The following is a 19,419-nucleotide window of genomic DNA, read 5'->3' on the forward strand; positions in this document are numbered from 1 at the left end:
ATCATAGAAAGAATTTATGATGATAGGTCTTTAGTAATTTCTGCAAGACCTACGTCTGCACAAAGGTTATTTGGAATTTATAAATTCTATTAAGAAAGCCATTGGGTAAAAAAGTTATAACTGTTTGTATTTCCTCTAATTTAGCAGCTACCACATTGTATAAGGTCCGTCTGTGGAAAATTCTTCTCTTGGAAATAAGTAAATTGATTTCAAAGTTATATTTTTTCTGTAAATATCAACCAAGGCTTACAAAATGTGCTGAGACACATTAGCGATTCCATAGTGGAATCCATATGGAATCACATATTCCATAGCTGATTATCTGTGGCTAGAGAGGGTTCAGAGTATGTGCAAACTCTTTACCCACTAAACTCTTTGAGAATTAGCTTTTCACACTGATAAACTGAAGTTTTTAAAGCAAGGTATTGAATGTTAAATGACTTCAGTCCATTGGCAGAACATTTATATATCATTATTGGTTTTTTGACCCAAAGTAGCACATTAAAAAATATGAGACCCAGTCCATACTTATAATAATGATATAATTGCCTCATTTCAGAATTTATATAAAAATAATATTTGGAATGCTTTCCTTAACAAAATTCTCAAATAAATCAATATAGGAACATATTATTTCAATACTACAGAAGCTCCATTTTGCTTCTATATGAGATTTAATATCAGGGGCTTAGAAGCAATCCATTATCATTAAAATGTGTAATTAAAATCAGATGGATCTGGGGTGTTTTTTCCACAAAATCAGGGAAATGTTTCCGTACTCAAAACCATGCAGAGGACCTTGGCTTTTATGTTTAAGTGGTTTGTACATGTATTCTCCTCTTTCAAGCCTTTACTTGTGAAGTTGCCAGATGAATATTAAAACAAAACAAAACAAAAGCTGTGAATAGTTTATCAAAAATCTAAATCGAAAAACCTACGGGACATCCAAAACCTGGTTTTCCTGGTCCTCTTTGCATAAGAAAGTCAAAGCACCAGCATCCACAGTCATTCTTCAAATGTGGATCCTTCTGTCAGGGTGAATGTAGCCCAGCATTTGCATAATCAGAGTATGGGTCTCTAGAGGTTGTTCCCCAAAGCCCCTGTCTCTTTTGATTTAGCTTTATACTGGACTGCATACTATTATGATATAAAAAATGATAAAGCAGCATCTGGAAAGCTAAAATGTTGTTAAAAACTTAAATTACATTTTATTCCTCAGGCTTCAAACACAAATTGAGAAATATTCAAATTAAATTTACTTACTTCCCATACCTCAAAATTGAAAAATAATAGCACAGGGCAGTTGTGAACAGAGGCAAAATTCAAAATTTTGCACATCAGTAGAATCGGACAGAAAATGGCATATAACTTTTGAAGACTCTATAATATATTTAAAGAGCAAAGGCAAAACTTCCCCTTAAAATAAATCTTAATTTGAGGGTTTCAAAATTACAATTAATCTAAAATACATAAATGTGGTCATTTTTGGAGACTAGGATCATTATGCTATGAATTTTTATTTCACGACCAATATCAACAACAGAAAACTGTTATCTAAGCAATTTAGGGGGAAAATCCCAAGAAATTCTGAAAAAAAAATTAGCCTATTTGGGAAAATGTCAAAAGAATTAAACTTTCACATTATATTTCCAGTTAGCAGTTAATTCACTGTTGAAGGTTTCATGAAATTATCCCATGGTAATATAGTATTTTATTCAAAATATATGTAACTCTATAATTATGAACTAATGGAATTAGAAAATGATAGTGTCTGCCAGCCTTTACATAACAGAACACTTTGCAGTTGGCAAAACATTTTTACAGATGATTATTGATCTTCACATAACCCTGTAAGTTAAGCAGGGAAATCTTTGCCATCTCTATTTTGTAGTTTGGGACTCTGACTTTAAGAGACGTGTCTGAGAATAATAAGTGGGAACCTCCTATTTTTTTGCTCCAAGCCCTACACATTTTCTGTGGGTCTCAAACATGAAGGGCTAATCAATCAGTGAGATGGGGAAAGTCTGAGCTTCTGTGAGGAATAAAGACAAGTCAATCATAAGTTTACGAAGTTTATGTAAGTTGGAGGATAGTCTTTTCAGACTACATAGTTATCATATGAGGTTCATTTTTTTTTAAATGACTGCCATGTTAAAAATAAGCAAATTAGACAAGTATAAACCAATCATCAAATATTTGACAACCAATTTTAGGTACAGGAATAATCAGAATTGCTGACGTAAATGCACTAAAACAAATGGGGGGAAAAAAGTATAGATTTCCTCAATGTTTTGTACAGGATAAGGTTTGTAGGTTTTTTGTATTTTTTTAAATTAAATCTTTCCCTGACATAGATGATCTGAGTATATCTTAAAACATTCATTCTATCCACTTAAAAAAGGGGGTTCTCCTGTTAAAATAAAGGGGGACAGGCAGGACAGAGACAGTAGTCTCCGTGATTCAGAGCAGTGCACAACTGGTGCACAGAAGTTGCATACATCATAGTGCAAGCAGCAAATCCCCATGCTCCATCAATTTCATATGGAGAAAAGAAGTGGGGAGGGCAAAGGAAAATGATACATACAAGTCCATGACAGAGTGGCCTGGTATATTGGAAATATCTCGTGTCATTTCAACACGAGACAAAGCTAATGAGATGTGTCACAAAAACAGGGTGTGGGTCTCAAGAGTCCACCAGAAATAGTGGAAAAAGAGGTTGTGACTAACTTCACCAGTTTCATTTTACAGTGTACCACCCCTAGAAATCAGTCATAAGTGATTTGGAAACTTTTTGTTCAGTTTTCCTTTTGAAAAGAAATCACAAAGTATTGAAACAAATATCATTGTTTGGCTTAATTCAGGAATTCTTCATTAAACAGTACACAGACTTTATTGAGCAATTGAAAATATACACAAGGAACAATAGCTTTTTCTCTGTATTTTTTTTTTTTTAATTTGACTTTCTTCCGATTAAATAACCCAGTTTCGATCATGAAAAGGGCACTTGTTTCTACAGTAGCTGTGCTCTGCTTGCTTAGTTCCTAATACTGTTTCCAAGCTTCTTCCTTGCCATTGCTGAGGTTATATCTCCACTTGCTCAGGAAGCGAATTCTAGAAGGTTGCAAGAATTGACCCCCTAAGTTGTTCTTTCAGATTCTATTTCTCCATAGAGTTCAGCTAACTTTTTAAACTCGGGTCCCCAGTCTCCAAGGTACTGATAATCCTGGTCTGATTGTGTGGTTGCTGAATCCAGCGAGCTGATGGACCCAGCTTCTGATCTCTGACCCTCATAGGCGTAAGTCTGCAGAGAGTCATAAGGCGGGACGCTGGGGTCTAGGTCGGCTTCAGCCAGTCTTTGCTTAATAAACTCCTGAACATCTATACTTTCCAGGGTGGAAAACGTCTGGTGCCTGGGGGTGAGTTTCATTTCCGGTCTGATATCTCTCCGGTGCTTGAGCTCCTCGGCAGCAGACGGATTCCTCAAGGCTGTGATGTCAAAGGCCTCGGTGTCTTCCTCGCCGCCCCCCTCGTCATCATAGGTGACCACGTTCTCCCGCACGTCCTCCTCTGAAATGATCAGGGGCTCTTTTTTGCTGTGTCTCAGGGTGATGAAAAGTACTACAATTGCTAAGGAAAAATGGAAAGAGGATGAAGGGTTAGAAAAAGAAGAAGGACATTCTTGGAGATTGGACATCAGCAATTCCCAGCCACTATCATCAGCTACATTCCATTTAGGCTTACGTTGTAACACAGCCCTGATCTCTGCACTCTGTGAATACCACCACAAGAGATTTTAACATCTTGAAGAATGTAGAAAATGACTATCTATCTCTACAAAACATTGGGAATCGCTGATCTTCTGGAGAACTCTGTGATATTCTCATTTGCCAGGCTATGGCTTCAGGATTCGTGACCAGTGATGAAGTCTAATCGTTCAGTCAGGGAAACAGATGATGGAAAAGCAATATGAAATTTTGACTGGAAAAATAATTCTGTGTGGGAGTCAATCTATAGATACTTATCCTTCTAAGGAGTACACTAAAGGCAGGATATTTTAAGTTTTTGTAAAATAGGAAGAAGGAGACCCTATAATTAACTCTTTCCTTTTGATGCTTTGTAGAAAATCAAAGCAGGAATATTTTACATGGTACACCTTGTTTGTTCATTATCCTTTAGAATAATATTATCAGGCATTAATTATCGCACTTATCTATCAAGCTGCAAAAGATGTTATTTTTTTTTAATTAATTAATTTATTTTTGCTGTGTTGGGTCTTCGTTTCTGTGCAAGGGCTCTCCCTAGTTGTGGCAAACGGGGACCATTCTTCATCGCGGTGCGCGGACCTCTCACTATCGAGGCCTCTCTTGTTGCGGAGCACAGGCTCCAGAAGTGCACGCTCATTAGTTGTGGCTCACGGGCCTAGTTGCTCCGTGGCATGTGGGATCCTTCCAGACCAGGGCTCGAACCCGTGTCCCCTGCATTAGCAGGCAGACTCTCAACCACTGTTCCACCAGGGAAGCCCCCAATATGTTATTTTATTTGTACATAATTTAGGTTTCATAGGAATTTTTTTGTTTACACAATGCTCTTTACATAACTTTTTAACTTAATCCTCAAAGCAGAGCTGGGGATTTCCTCATTTTTAAAATGAGGAAACTGAGACTCAGGAGAGATTACATGAGTAAATACCATGTAACTGTAAGACCACACAAATGGCAGGTGGAAAACCTTGGGCTGTAGTTTATGACTTTTCACACCAAAGATGATGATGTTTCCATTACCATATTAAACTTCATTATTTTAAAAATATAGAACAAGGAACTGAGTGACCTGTTGGCCGTGTGTCTTAGGGCAACTTAGCCAAAAGCAGTGAATAGGTTCTTATTATCAATAATGTTGTAGCCGTTGAATAAATGAATAGAAATAGGTCTTGGGTATTTTGCGTTGGTGGTTTTTCAATAGTTTCAGATTACTCTATTTGATGGTATTAAACCATTACTAAATAGAAAGATATTTCTACTTTATGTCATTAGGCCCAATACCCTTTACTTCATCTCTACAGACTGTTTGCTTCTTGGTTAGCTGATAATTTAGGCTTTATGATAACAATTATAAGGTTCACTAGTATTTAAAACATTCCTTATAATATAATAATCAGAGAGGTATATTCAAATGGAATGTAGGGTTGTTAGATTTAGCAAATAATGCAGGACACTTAATTAAATGTAAATTTGATATGAATAACAACAGAAAAAATATATGTATTATATATGTATAATATGAGATGAAACTCAACAAAAATACATGTATAATATATGTATTCGTACATATTACATACTATATATAATATGTGTATGTATACACATACATATATATGTGTAATATACAATTAAGTATGTCTCATGCAATGTGCAAATATTTTATGAACACATTAAGTATATATATTAGATATTTGTCCCAATATTATGTATAGGACATATTTATGCTATACATATTATAGCATAAGTGTGTATATATATACATCTCAAAAGTATATTATAGCTTATACATATATATAGCTTAAGTGTGTCCCATGTAATATATCTGTAGGTGTATGTGTATACATACACACACACAGAAACTCCTACAGATATATATGTTTTATACAAAACTCACATTTCTATACTGTATTTTGTCTATTTATTTATGTCTGTAAACTGTATTTTACCTGGAAATACTGATTATGTGTAAGCTTTAACAAATGGTCAGAAAGCAAGCGAACACCGGGTTACCTGTTCTCTGATAAAGAACATACCTGACACTTTCGAATCCACCCTTTTACCCTTCCCCTCTAAAAAATAACTTCTTTTTCTTTTATTGTTTCCTTGCTTCTCTTTATAGTTTAACCCCTTTTTATGTATACCCATAAACAATACAGATAAGCTTTGCCTGTATTTGAACTAGATATCATAGTGTATATGTGATTTTAAGACTTGAAAATGTAGAGAGAAAGAGGAATAGATATTCAAGCCAGAAGTGGAAAGGATAATTATGAGAGGGAAATCTACCATATGTGGAAAGAGGTGGTCACAGTGTACTGGGAAGAAGCTAATTTTGCATACAAGAGGCAAGTGGGAACCTGTGGGAATAAAGAAAAAAGAGACAAAACATCTTTAGGGAGGGTCAGGGAATCATCTGGAAAAGTATGGAATAAGAGGATACTGCCTAAGTAATGGGGAAATGCAATAGGGAGATTATAGTAGACATGGGGAATTAGTGAGTCACTGTGTTGGAAAGGGAGTGATTACAGAAAAAGCAGAAAATGAAATGCTGATGCTGCATGTGGCTCTGCTTCATAAATGCTCTGCTACAGAATACAGTAGTTTCCCATTCACGTTGCTTATACTTTCTTTTTGGGAAAAAGAAACAAACAAACAACAACAAAGAAACATTTCACTGAATGCCATCAATATGCATTTAATACCTCACTGTTTATTTTAGTGTAAATCCAGCCTACAGCTTTCTAATTCAGTGGCCCAAGCAGTATCCTCAAATAATGCACTCCATTCTACCCAGAGGTTTATATTTATCATCCACTATATACTTCTGCTCATCTTTATGATTAACTGAGGAGGCTGTTCTAGATCAAAACATCTATTTCTACAGACTGCCTAATTTATTATAGTAAAATTTCTTACTTTTGTCAATAAATTATTTTCCTTATGTTGAAATGGTTGGTAGTTAATGCCAAGGGACTTTATGTGCATGTATAACAGGAAGAATGTGATCAATACTATTATCGAAGTATGGAGGTAATTTACGTCCTTCACCAATATCAGTATCATATTTGCCTAATGAAACATAGTGGATTATGCTGGGTTTATTATTATGATAGCTTTTATTTGTTTATTTCCCCGAATTTAAGAAAATGTTCCTGATATATGTGTGTTGATTCAAAATATAGATACTAGGTAAGTTTGAATTTAGAGTTTTACATCTTTCTCTTTTTCTAGACAAAGAGAGTTACTTGTCAGTGACAAATGATTCCTAGATTTGTTACATAACTATTTATTATAAAGATCAATTTATAAATAGCCGTACAATCTGGGACACTTTTTAAGGGTGGAAGGGGATTTTGTTTATAATTACATCAGGACATCAGGACAAATACAGACATATGGTCCCTTTAGTCAAAGGCAAATTCAAATCAATTCAGAGAAGAATGTGGAAGCATGAATGAGAAGGTACACTCCTAATGAATTTCTTTACAATCATGTTTGTTCAGTAGAGGTTTCTGGAGCGAATGGCACACAGCAGATACTCTGTAAACAATTCTTATGTGGATGAACAAAAGAATAATCTCTGTGAGAGTGATAATGTGGCACTGGGTTAAGTGAATCTTCATAGTAATAGTCTCACTAGGAAATAGTAATAGTCTCACTAGGAAAATAATTTTTAAATATTTTTAAAAATCAACTTACTGCTCCTAATAATACCAAACACCTAATTTTGCTTGAGAATAATTTTAAAGTTTGAAAAACAAATTAAATGTTTCCCCCAAAATCCCAAGGCCAAATTTATTTGAAGAGAATAAATGAAGATAATAATCATACATATAAATTTGAGAATTAAATCCCTATTTACGAACTGGCAGGCAAATAAGCATATTCAAATGAGTCTCCCACAGTATATCAAACCATACATGTATAACAGGGTAGTACTTCTTTCAGTGGTTCATCTGGGAAAATATAATATGATAGAGCCATGGTGTTATTAAAAAAAAAAAAGAGAGAGAGAGAGAGAGAGAGAGAGAGAGAGGGGTACAGAACTTGTCTTTTGTTCAAAATTATATTATAAATGATTTCTGGTATTTTCAAGTTTGATTACATAGTCTGGAATAAAATGAATTAATTGTAGTATTTTTGAGATGTCTTTATTCTAATGAATATTTTATTCTTGGTTAGTATATGTGTTTTTCTTCTCTTTAAGTCTGGCCAGGATTTTAAACCCAAGTGCTTCTTTTTATATAAGAAAATTATAATGAATTTATTGTGTCAGTAATTTATTCTATTCATAAAGGAATTCAAATTTGTGGAAACAGTTTTCTCTTTGTTTTCTCCTATATTATATTTACTTACTTATATTATCATTCCAGTGCTTAGAGTACTAAGGGGCTTTGAGTTTTCATAACTGAAACTGACATACAACTTGCATTTGAATACATTATGTACTGACTCCTAACATACTCCCCCAAACTACTTTTCATAGCAGATTTGTTTACCCCTACATATCACTTGATTCTTTTTTCATACCATCATATGTGAGTACTAAACTTGGTAGAATGAGGTGGCCCAAGTCAGGGAGATGATTCTGATTAGCTTCTGTAGCCATAATTGGTAATGACACTTCTCATTGACACAATTTTTCAAACTCAGGGGAGCCCACAAGGTCATTTAAAATAGCTTTCATGGCAAGCAGGTTGGCAGTTATCTTCTCATCAATTCCACCTCCTCTCCTAGTTCCTCACTCTCCTCCCACCACACCCACCTTGATCCCCATTTATGATGAAATTTACATCCAAGAATAGGAGCAAACTATGTGGTGGATTCATCTAGGTCAGCAGATCATATGTGATGCATGGACTACAAAGGTAGCCTTCCAGAGGTCTGATGCAGATCCTGATTCAATCATCTCTTGCACTGGTTCACTCTACCAACAGTTCTGGTCCCTCTGACAAGTAATAGGGTGGGTTGGGAAAGAAATGTCAGATCCCTGGGAGGGAAAGAGGACTCTGACAATCCCCTCCTCTGGCACCAAACTGATTGCATCATGATGGCTCACTCTAAATTCTTTTCTATCCATTCCTTGAAATGGATCTGAAAAGGTAATCCTGACAAAACATAACTCAACTCACAAGGTTTACATTTACCATTTAAAGTTAGGCCCTTTGGTTTTCAAGCACCCCATCTTCTGGTAATCAATATATACATAGATGGAGTCTGACCAAACTGTAAAATGTTGAATCATATTTAACCTATAATAAAACATAAATAAGCACCACAGAAGTTTGCAGATGACTCTAAGTTCATTCTAGTTGAAACTTTATTTTCATAGATTCAGAAATAGAAGAAAGAGACTTCATGGGTCCTGAGATCACACAGTTAATTAGTGGCAAAACTGGGGCTGAGTTTCCACAATCACAGTCATGTTCACAAACAGCTACTAAGTAAAACATTTTTCAGTATTAAAAGATTAACTTAACTTCATGATTTATTTAGCTGTTGAGGTTGAATGCTATTTCAGAATTACAAGTTCTAAAAGTATTGCTACCTCTGATGTTGTTGATATTTTCCTTGAAACCTATGAGCTCACACATTAACCAACAATATTTCAAAACTGCAGATGACTCCATCCAAGTCTGTGGGTCAGATATTTTCTGAATAACGATATAAACCCTTAAAATGCCATGAAAAATATAAATTACATTATAAATAGTGATTGTTTAAATCTAAGCTTAAGAAATTCTGCAACCTTTGGATAAAACTGTAAAGACACATTTGAGTTTCAATAAAAATTGAAAGAGCAAACATATCAAATAGAAACTTTGTTTCATTAGCCCTGAGGTACAGCATAAAATATAGAAATGTTCTCTTATTTACCCCAAAGGGAAAACATTTTCATAAAGTCAATTAAAGGGATGTATTGTTTCATGAAATAATAAAATGTTATTTTATATAGTACACCTGAATGTACCTTATATTGACATCTTTCAATTTTAAAGATTTTTAATGTTAGTATGCAAAAATAATTTTATGATGATAAATGAAAACAAAAGCCAAAGGTAACATGCCTCCACCAGTTGAAATATCTTTCAGAATAAGGCCTCTGGAGGAACTTATAGTAATGTCAGAGTGTTTGTTTTTGTTTTAATGGAAGTAAAATTGACTTATGAAAGGTCACTGAGTTCTATTCTTTTCAGTTTCAGTTAGGAACCCTAGAGGGTTCAATATTTATAGTTGTTTATTCTTCGGGGTTTTGTTCTTGTTTTGTTTTCCTTTTTGGTTTGTGATATTTTGATTTTCAGTTTCAAAGACATAAAAGGTAATTTGTTAATTTCTAAAGAAAATAGCAGTTAAAATATATATAAATAATCAATATATAAATTAATAAAATCAAGAAAGCCTGATTTTCCCAGATACCATCTCTACCACACTTCTGCAAAAGACTGTACTGCAGTGAAATAGTTTTTGTTATGGTGAATCAAACCTCCACACTCCAAGTTGCTAAGTGCAATTGATACTTTTTGCTACTCAATTTATTTAACTTTTGGGCAGCTTTGAACACTGTTGAATGCTCTGTCCTCCTTGATGCACTTACTTTCTTTGTTTCAGGATATTATACCTTACTAATTTTGTTCCTTGTTCTGTGATTTTTCCTTTGCTCTATGCTACCGCATCCTTCTTGATTTAAAGATCACACTGGAGTTTATCACAGCTCAGTCCTAGTCTATCCTCTCTCTCTTTATAGACTCTTGCTGTGGTAACATCAACAAAATGCATTTCTGGTGTCCCCCAACCCAGGGAAGATCAGGGCCCATATTCAGCAAGAGATGAAAAGTCTTCTTTGATACTGTTCTAACTCAGTCTCAAATCCAGTTTATCCAAGATCACTTTTTTTTTTTTTTTAATTTTTGGCTACTTTACTTTTAGCCCTTGGAAACTTGTTCCAAGAAAAGACACCATGTCATAAACATTAAGTAATTGTTCACTGACCTGAAATAATTAACACTGCAGTTTTCACATGGAATCTCAGGTACTTCCAATAAGCATTCAGTAAAGATTTTGGTAAATATTTCCACACTGTGATTTGCAGCCTATTACCCAAGATCACTTTTGATTTCACCTAAGACATCTTGGTACTATCAATCTTTCTTCAGCTCCATTTTAAGTATACTGGTCCAAATTATGCTATATCTGAGTGAGACAAATGTGTCATATTTCTAGTCAGTTTGCCTACCTGCTCTCTTTACCAGCATGAGATCTGTTCTCCACTTCATTCATAATCATCTTTGTTCAACATGCAAATTTTATGATGGGACGCACCTACTTTCAACTTCTCCTCAAACTCCTAGAACAAAGCCCACTATTTTTGCCATTTTACCCCAACCTGCCTCAATCCTGCCTAAACATCCTTTCTACTCAATCTTATTCCGCCTTGATCTCCACTCCTCTGTACGGGTAATTTGTCTTCTAACCCAGGAACAAAACAAAGGATATTCCTTGCAAAAATATCTGTGTCTCAAAGTACATTGTTTGTTTTCCTTATGTATGCACAGTAGCAAGAAAAGAACAAAAGATAAGGCTCCTAAGAGAAAACTAGAGGGAGAGGACACACTGGAAAATATATATATGTACCCATTTTAAACTATAAAGCAAAAGATTATTTACATCTGCCTTTCCTATAAAAAAATCTGGATTTCCTTTCTTGTTTTGTATAGCAATTCTAAAGAGATTATAGTAATATTAGTTTCAAATGCAGTTGTGATAAGATTCCAACTATTAAAAAGATAACATAAAATTAGAGAAAGTACTTTATTTTCTATTAAAATAAAATGTAATGCAAAAAATAATCTAAAAAATGTATTAGTTTTAATTTAATAAAATTTGATATATCTGAGGAAAAAATTATTTTATATTTAATCCTTTAAACTTCAGCTAAGATTGATGATAAACTCATTTTAGACTGATAGAAATTCTACAAGAAATTTATTCCTTTTATTTGGTGGTTAGATTCATTTGCAGAGTAATGTCACCTATGTTCTTTGAAATAAATTGTAAATGCCCTTTCAATAGGAAATTTAGAATATTTAATATCAATTCTTTCTAAAATAGGTCCTTTCCAAAAAGATTTCTCCTATTGTATCCCTTCTTTTAATATTTCAACTCTTTCATCACATTTGAACCAAATTATTTCCAGATTAACTATGGTATTGAGAAAGTTAATTAAAGGAAACAGTCATGTCTTGTTATCACGTAAAGCACTACTAATTCCAAAGTTTTGTCAAAATGACTCTCTCTCTCTCTCTCTCTCTCTCTCTCTCTCTCTGTCTCTTTTGCTCTCTTTTCTAACGCGCCATTGTAGGGTACACTCAGAATCGTCATCACACATTAAGATTTAGAATGACTTACCTAGGAGAATGACAACACAGAGTAGAATAGCGATTAAGGCTCCTGTACTCAAGCCAGCCGAGGACAGGAGGGCTTCTGCACGGCAGGTCCGCACGCGCCCGTCTCTCTCGCACGCACAAACCCTGATGGTGAGGGTACTGCTGCTGCTGAGAGAGGGGATTCCACCGTCAGAGATCATAATGGGGAGGTAATACACATCCTGAATAGTTCGACTAAATCTCCTCCGCCTTGTCAGAATGCTGGCTGTGTTATCTATGACAGACATAAGCAGAACAACATGGACTTAGTAAAGCCGCCATTAAAGATTCACAGTTCCTTTAATGGATAAAATGGGCATGTGCGATTTCTTTTCCGTTTATGAAATGGATAAAGGAACGTGAAGGGGAGATTATTAACCAGGGACTAAAACTCATTCTCAAATGGAGAAACATATGTGAAAAGTTAATAAGGCCTGGACTGAAGGGGAGGGGAAATAGTGGATGACAGAGGAGGAAGGAAGCGGTAAGCATTTGGGGCATGGGCATAATAGCCAAAGGATTGAAAAGGATACATGGATACCAGACTTCGGGGTGAGCCAGTGGTTCCTACCACAAACCTGGTGACTCTTAATATAAGTGGTAGAAATAGACAGCTATATTTTTAGTGAACTTTGGGTGAGGTTAATGTACAAAAATGTTTAAGAATCATTGGTACAGGTAATGTATTTATGGAGACACCAGATCAATTGATAAACTATTTTAAACTTGTGATTTGAAGCACTCTTGTTATAGTGGGCACACCAAGGGTAAGTTAATAATGAATAAAATAGTTAATTTCATTTTTTATGTGCTTTAAAAATACTATGTACTATAGTAAATGATTGCATGAGGTATTTTGATCAGTCCACACAACCCTATAAGGGAGAGGATGTTAAATTCCTTACATTTTAGGGAAAATCATTTTTATTAGGAATAATAATTTTAAAATAAATAACCTCAGTCCCAGAGGATAAATTGCCTCAAATCACAGAGCTAGTGAATAATCAAGCTATAACCCAAATACATTCTAGAACCCTGCTCAATACCAGGATGTCATACTGCCTCTACTCCATCAGTTCACTTCCAATTGGTATTGATGCCTCAGGTGCACATAGGAAATGTTTATCTTAGCATTGTTAGTCCCCCTTCCGTGACTGTTAGCTAAAGGACCCTTTTGGTGCACACTTGGATGTGCTGCTCAGAACCTCTGCATGAAGTGACTTGTTGCCTGAACTGTAGATTGCGACCTGGCCCAAGGTTACACTTTTCTGGAGCAACACATAGCCAATGACTTATGGCTGCAAGGTTATAAATGTCAAGCCATTTCTGCTGAATGCAGAAAATACTGAAGGGCAAGTTTAGTTCCAGAGCTTTCCCATGGGGTCAGCCATGGACACATTCAAATTGCATGACAGCTTAATTGCTCACTCTACCTTTCTTTCTTCCACTTCCATTGTGGTCCACAGATGTCGATCATGAGAGCACACTCCAATAAATATCCTGCCCCCTAACTCCAATCCAGAGCCTGCTTCCCTGATCATCCAACCTGTGACTACACATCTGAGTTAATTACTTTTCACTAAAAAGTCAGTAAATCATTAGACAATTACTTTTAGGGATTCTTTTTTTCCTATCAATTTCTCTTATTCTGAAAATTGGAATTTTTAAAATTATGAGTATGTTTATGATAGTCATGATACAATACCCTACAGCTATATTCTCTTGGTTGTACATTGCCAAACTAATGCAATAGAAAGATAATGAATATTTCAAATATTCAATATAACGCAGGTAATAAAACATGAATAATACACATTATATACGTAAATTAAAATTATATACACATATATATGCACATATATATGTATAAGTTGTTGAAGATTTGTTATAGAACATAAATAAATAATCTAATAAGTTATTTAAAATATTTTCTCACCTGGAAGAAGAGAAATTTAAAGAAAAGTGTGTCGATTGCCTACTCTGAAGCAGGTTTCAGAATGATGGAAAAAAAAGAGGAGAAACTGCATCACGTGTGTTTTTAAGAGTATAGCCATCACAGGTACTCTCCTGGAAACCTGACCTTTGAGTAAGCACACCTATCAGGTGTAGGATGTTGCTTCATGATTAATATAAACTTGCATATATGTACAATTCCTTAGCCTAAGGAAAAAGTTTGAACGTGGGCTCATAGGCACAAACACGTTTGAGAATCTTACTGCTGGTCCTCTGAAGAAGAGATGTAAGACACTGGTCCCTGGTCTCAGTAAATATCATAATGTGTGGAATGACATGATAACATGCAGGGGTAGATGGGGACTCTCTTTCATGGCTCTAGCCTCGTGGCCACTTTACATTCTTAATCTGGAAACATGTTCTTTTTCAAGATAATTTTTGGAAATGCAATCAGAAACATGATGAGAAACAAGAAGAAAGCCTGAATATGTTTCTAGTGCATTTTAAGTTCTCAAATAGAAAGCTCTCGCACATGGAGACATGACGATATTCTTTCGCTTTTCCAGCTGAAGGTTTGACTTTTGAAAAGAAAAGAGGATTCAGGAAACAAAGAGCTTCCTACCCAGAAAGGCTTAGCACAGCAGAATAATGAACTCTTGACAAGGGATATTGTGTATCTCCCTGGAACTGCAAAAAATGTACTTGGCAGTAGGCTCACTGAACTTGAACAAGAAAACTTTGAAATAAAATGAAAGAGATAAGAAGATATATATATATATATGTGTACATATATGTATGTATGTGCACACACACACACACATAAATATACATATACATATGAGAACAAACTTTGTCTTGCTGAAACTGAAATATTAGGTGACAAGAAGAAAACAAATCTCTAAACTTGAAATATAATGTTTTAAAAATAAAACAAGTATTACAGAAAGTCTTGCATAACTACTTTAAACTGGATAAAAAATTAATATAAATTGAATAAAAGGAAACCATAGCAGGATGTAAAATCTGTGGATGAGAAGAGCTAATTATCAATGTCAAATAAAGGACAATCTCTAATAATGTGTACCCAAGTTTTGTTCTTAATTCTAACTGTCTGTCTTTGGATGAAGACAGAAGATTATAGAACACTTGGAAGCCAAGCTAATATAGCTAATGTATTGGATTAAGATTTAAGGAGATTTTGAACAGCTAGCACAAAGACCTTAAGCTAACAAGACAGGAACTAAAGATATGTGTTAGACAGTACACTTTGAAAAGTATCATATGGGAGAGATTTTGAGTAACATCTATTATTTTCTAATACATATACTATCTGAATGTAGCAATGAGGCAATAGATCTAAAACAGTCTCAGAAGGATTCAATAATGATATGGAATTTTTATGCAGATCTTTATTGATAAGACGTCATTGGAATACAGTGCATAGATTTGGGTCTACTATCTTAAAAGTGACACTTTAACCCAGTTTAGAAGACCTTGACTGTGATAAAAGCATTAGAAAAGTATGTCATATGAAGAATCTTTGAAAAAAACAGTGTGAAAATTCTACATGTCTTATATGAATTTAGGGGCCTGAAATGACTTAGAAATTTAAAGAAAAATTTGGAAAACTCTGTTAGTAATTAATGTCTTTCTGAATATAATCAATATTTTCCTGACATTCCCAGCAACTATAACTTTGATGCAATATGGAAATAGCCTTGAACATGGTTTAGTCTTTCAAAATAGATGACAATGTATTATTTATTTTGTTGCATATCCCATTTTGTTCAGAAAATGATATGGACAAATATAGGAGGAAGCAGGGAGACTGCCATGCAGATATACAATAGATGAATCATGGAGATATTTACAAATATCATTGTGATGACTGTGAAAGAATTGAAATTTTGAGTCCTTTGAAAAACAATAATAATAACAAAATTTTATTTTTGCAATTATAGGAAGTCCAGGGACTTCATAATTGATAATTTTGGGGGGATCTTTCACACAAAAAATATTACAGTAAAATACAAGTTTGGGTAGATAGATATACTTCCAACTTCTACATTTCTATAGGGACAGAAGGCTACAGAATACAACAGTATAATACAAGTAACACTGTGTTTCTAAAATTCAGATATAATTTTCTTGAACTAGTAGTATGTGCTCCATTATTTCTTTGTTCAATAGTTTGAACGATCTTGAAAGGTTCTAATCTCTGTGCTACTTTCATAAACTGTAGTAGAGTTTAAGTTAAAATAAGGCATACTTTTAAAATACTCCCTTGGGCAAAAACACATCCTACATTAAAGTCCAAAATTACCTTATATCTTGGAAAGTATTAAAACCTAAAAAAAAGTGGCAGCGTAGGAATAAAGACATAGACATAGAGAATGGACTTAAGGACATGGGGTGAGGAGGGGGAAGCTGGGGAGAAGTGAGAGAAGCATGGACATATATACGCTACCAAATGTAAACTAGATAGCTAGTGGGAAGCAGCGGCATAACACAGGGAGATCAGCTTGGTGCTTTGTGACAATCTAGAGGGGTGGGATGGGGAGGGTGGGAGGGAAGCTCAAGAGGGAGGGGATATGGGGATATATGTATATATAGAGCTGATTCACTTTGTTGTACAACAGAAACTAACAGAATTGTGAAGCAATTATACTCCAATAAAGATGTATAAAAAATTTTCATTTACAATAGCATGAAAGAGAATAAAATGTTTAATATATTTAACAAAAGAAGCACAAGCCTTGTATACCCAAAACTACACAACTTCATGGAAATAAATTAAATATCTAAATAAATGAGAAGATATCCCATGTTTATGGGTTGGAAGACTTAATATTGTTAAGATGACAATGTTACCAAAAGTAGATTCAGTGTAGTCCCTATCAAAATTCCAATGGTGTTTTTTGCAGAAATGGAAAAAAACTCATCCTAAATTCAAATGGAAATTCAATGAATCTCAAATAGTCAAAACCATCCTGAAAAAGAAGAACAAAATCAGAGGACTCATGCTTCCGATTTCAAAGCTGACTTCAAAGCTATAGTAATCAAGACCTTGTAGTACTGCAATAAAGACAGACATAGAGACCAGTGGAATAGAATTGAGAAATAAACCGTTATGTTTATGGTTAATTGATTTAAAAAAAAAATCATGTGTTCTTCAAAACTCTTAAACTATCAGATGCCCATACCCTCCCTGCCATTTCAACAAATTCCTTATTTGATCATGCAGACATAAAGATAAACTTTGTCTCAAGTATAGCCTAGCAGACTATTAAAGTAATATTTCCAAATCTATCACAATAGCAGAAACATTTGAGATCTTCAGATGTAGCTCTGTAATTGGATTAAACTTTTTTTAAAAGCTGAAGAAAAAGCTGGGAGATAGAAACTTAACTTCCACTGAAGAGATAAATATGCATGGCTTCATAGCATTTCATTTTTATCTGGTCTTCCAGCAGCAATAAGATCCATTCATAATTTAACTATCATCAGAGTCCATGCAGGAAACAACGCTCTTTTGCTTTCCTGCAAAGTACCTTTCACATAACAGGTACTTGATAAATAATGATTTGAACTACACTCAGCAGGAGCCTGTCTTCTCTTACAGTTTCCTCATTATATTGACATGTATTAAGAAATTAAAACCAAAATGAACTAATCTATCTTGATCTCCTCATGCTCTCTGCTGAAGGTTGATTCTTTTTCTCCTGTTTCCTCACTTCCCATTCTTTTAATCCTAGAATTACCCTAATTTCAATTTTCAACTGGATTCGGCAAGTTCATTTAAGTTTGTAAACATTCTCCTGGCCTCACTTGTGTTTCTGCCAAACCACAAATGCATGATCCAATATGTTATTATGTTCCTATTTGCACCCTGGAATGTCACCCCTTTGACCACCTGCCACGCTCCTTCTTGATGCTTTTTAAATCCCAGATAAATACAACCATACATTGTCTAAAGACTCTGCTTTCAGATTCATAAACAACGCTGGTAAATAGTTGTAACCATCTTAAGTGACCCCAATAAGTATATAGAGTAACTCTAAGTTCTCAAAGGAGGCTGGTAATTAATGTATTAATATCCATATTTCATCAGATGCCATAGACTAGCTAGCTATTCTAAGCTTATTTTGCCATTTTCTCTTAAGTGCTATTCCTCCACTCACAGCAGGAAAACAGCTTTTTTTCTGAAAAGAAGCTACCATCTATTATCAACATATGAAAACCACATTTGAAAACTGCTCAACCTTCTTTGCTATTAATTATGTCTATCTATGTATACAAGACTCTGTGACATAAAAAAAGAACATGAATACGTATGAAACAAAAATATGAATCTTGAAGAATATCAGCAAATCTGCTCATGAAAAACACATATAAATTTGCATAAGAGTGTTAGTTTAGATGAATAGGGTAATAAAGAAGAAAAACAGCTTTTTAAGTAGAAACCCAACCCAAAATCTAAAATAATTCATAAGCATATCACAATAATATAATAATTGCAGAAACTGTAGAAGTACAGAGAACAGCAGTTTACCAAAAAAATAAAAAATAAAGTGCATGAATTTCAACAGAAACCCTCTACCCAATATTTATCACATACCTTTAATAAATACTACATTTTTAGTAGGAAATGGATGAGTCAAGTACAATAAATTATGGAGTCATGATATTTATAAACACTGAAGGAAACTCTAAAGATTAATCCTTTAGAGAGACTGAAAAAGCAAATACATATTCCTGCTCTTAAAATTATTTAAAAATCTGTTTTTAAATAAATTTTACCCCCTTAAGGCACAGGGTAGGACTGATGACTCCTGCAGCATTTATGTGATTCCAAGCAAGGAAAGAATTAAGGCAAAAGAGTGTAACCTACATTTTCACAATAGGAAAGCAAAACAAAGTGGCACAGAATGGCCCAATTGGTCATATTTTTATTGCTTAGAATATGTGTCAGCTATTTGTTTTTTTCTGTTTTCCTTTTTTTTTTTTTTCTGCTGTCACTGTGAGTAAGAATATAAGAAGGTGATAATGTGTGGGCTGACAAACCCATTAGAAAAAAAATACATGAACGTAAAAAAAAAAAAAAGTCAACAGAGGTTAAAATCACTAAGGAGAGAATAAATGCATATTTTTCTATCTAAAGCAAAAGACTCACTAAAACACACCACTACATTTGCAAGTCACCCTTTCCCATATTGGTATCATGATGGCTTACAGACTGTTTGCCTTCTCACTAGTCAAGTTTTGAGTCTCTGCCTTCCCAT

The 19,419-nt window shown here is 34.4% G+C and overlaps 1 protein-coding gene across 2 annotated transcripts in view; it reads right to left on the reverse strand.

Annotated features, from left to right (window-relative positions):
* Window positions 1–1,226: 1,226 nt before the first annotated feature.
* The window catches only part of CDH18 (cadherin 18), a 504,214-nt gene continuing 486,021 nt past the window's right edge, over window positions 1,227–19,419 (reverse strand). The window contains exons 11-12 of one of the 2 annotated variants that reach the window (XM_073802032.1): window positions 12,168–12,419; window positions 1,227–3,627 (exon numbers count right to left, since the gene is read on the reverse strand). In XM_073802032.1, the coding sequence (XP_073658133.1) occupies window positions 3,137–3,627; window positions 12,168–12,419 (743 nt within the window). In that variant the 3' untranslated portion in view covers window positions 1,227–3,136. The remainder of the gene's footprint in view (window positions 3,628–12,167; window positions 12,420–19,419) is intronic. The other variant, XM_073802033.1, reaches the window with a different exon arrangement.

This window comes from Tursiops truncatus, chromosome 3 (genome assembly GCF_011762595.2).
Source record: "Tursiops truncatus isolate mTurTru1 chromosome 3, mTurTru1.mat.Y, whole genome shotgun sequence".
NCBI classification, from domain to species: Eukaryota; Metazoa; Chordata; class Mammalia; order Artiodactyla; family Delphinidae; genus Tursiops; species Tursiops truncatus.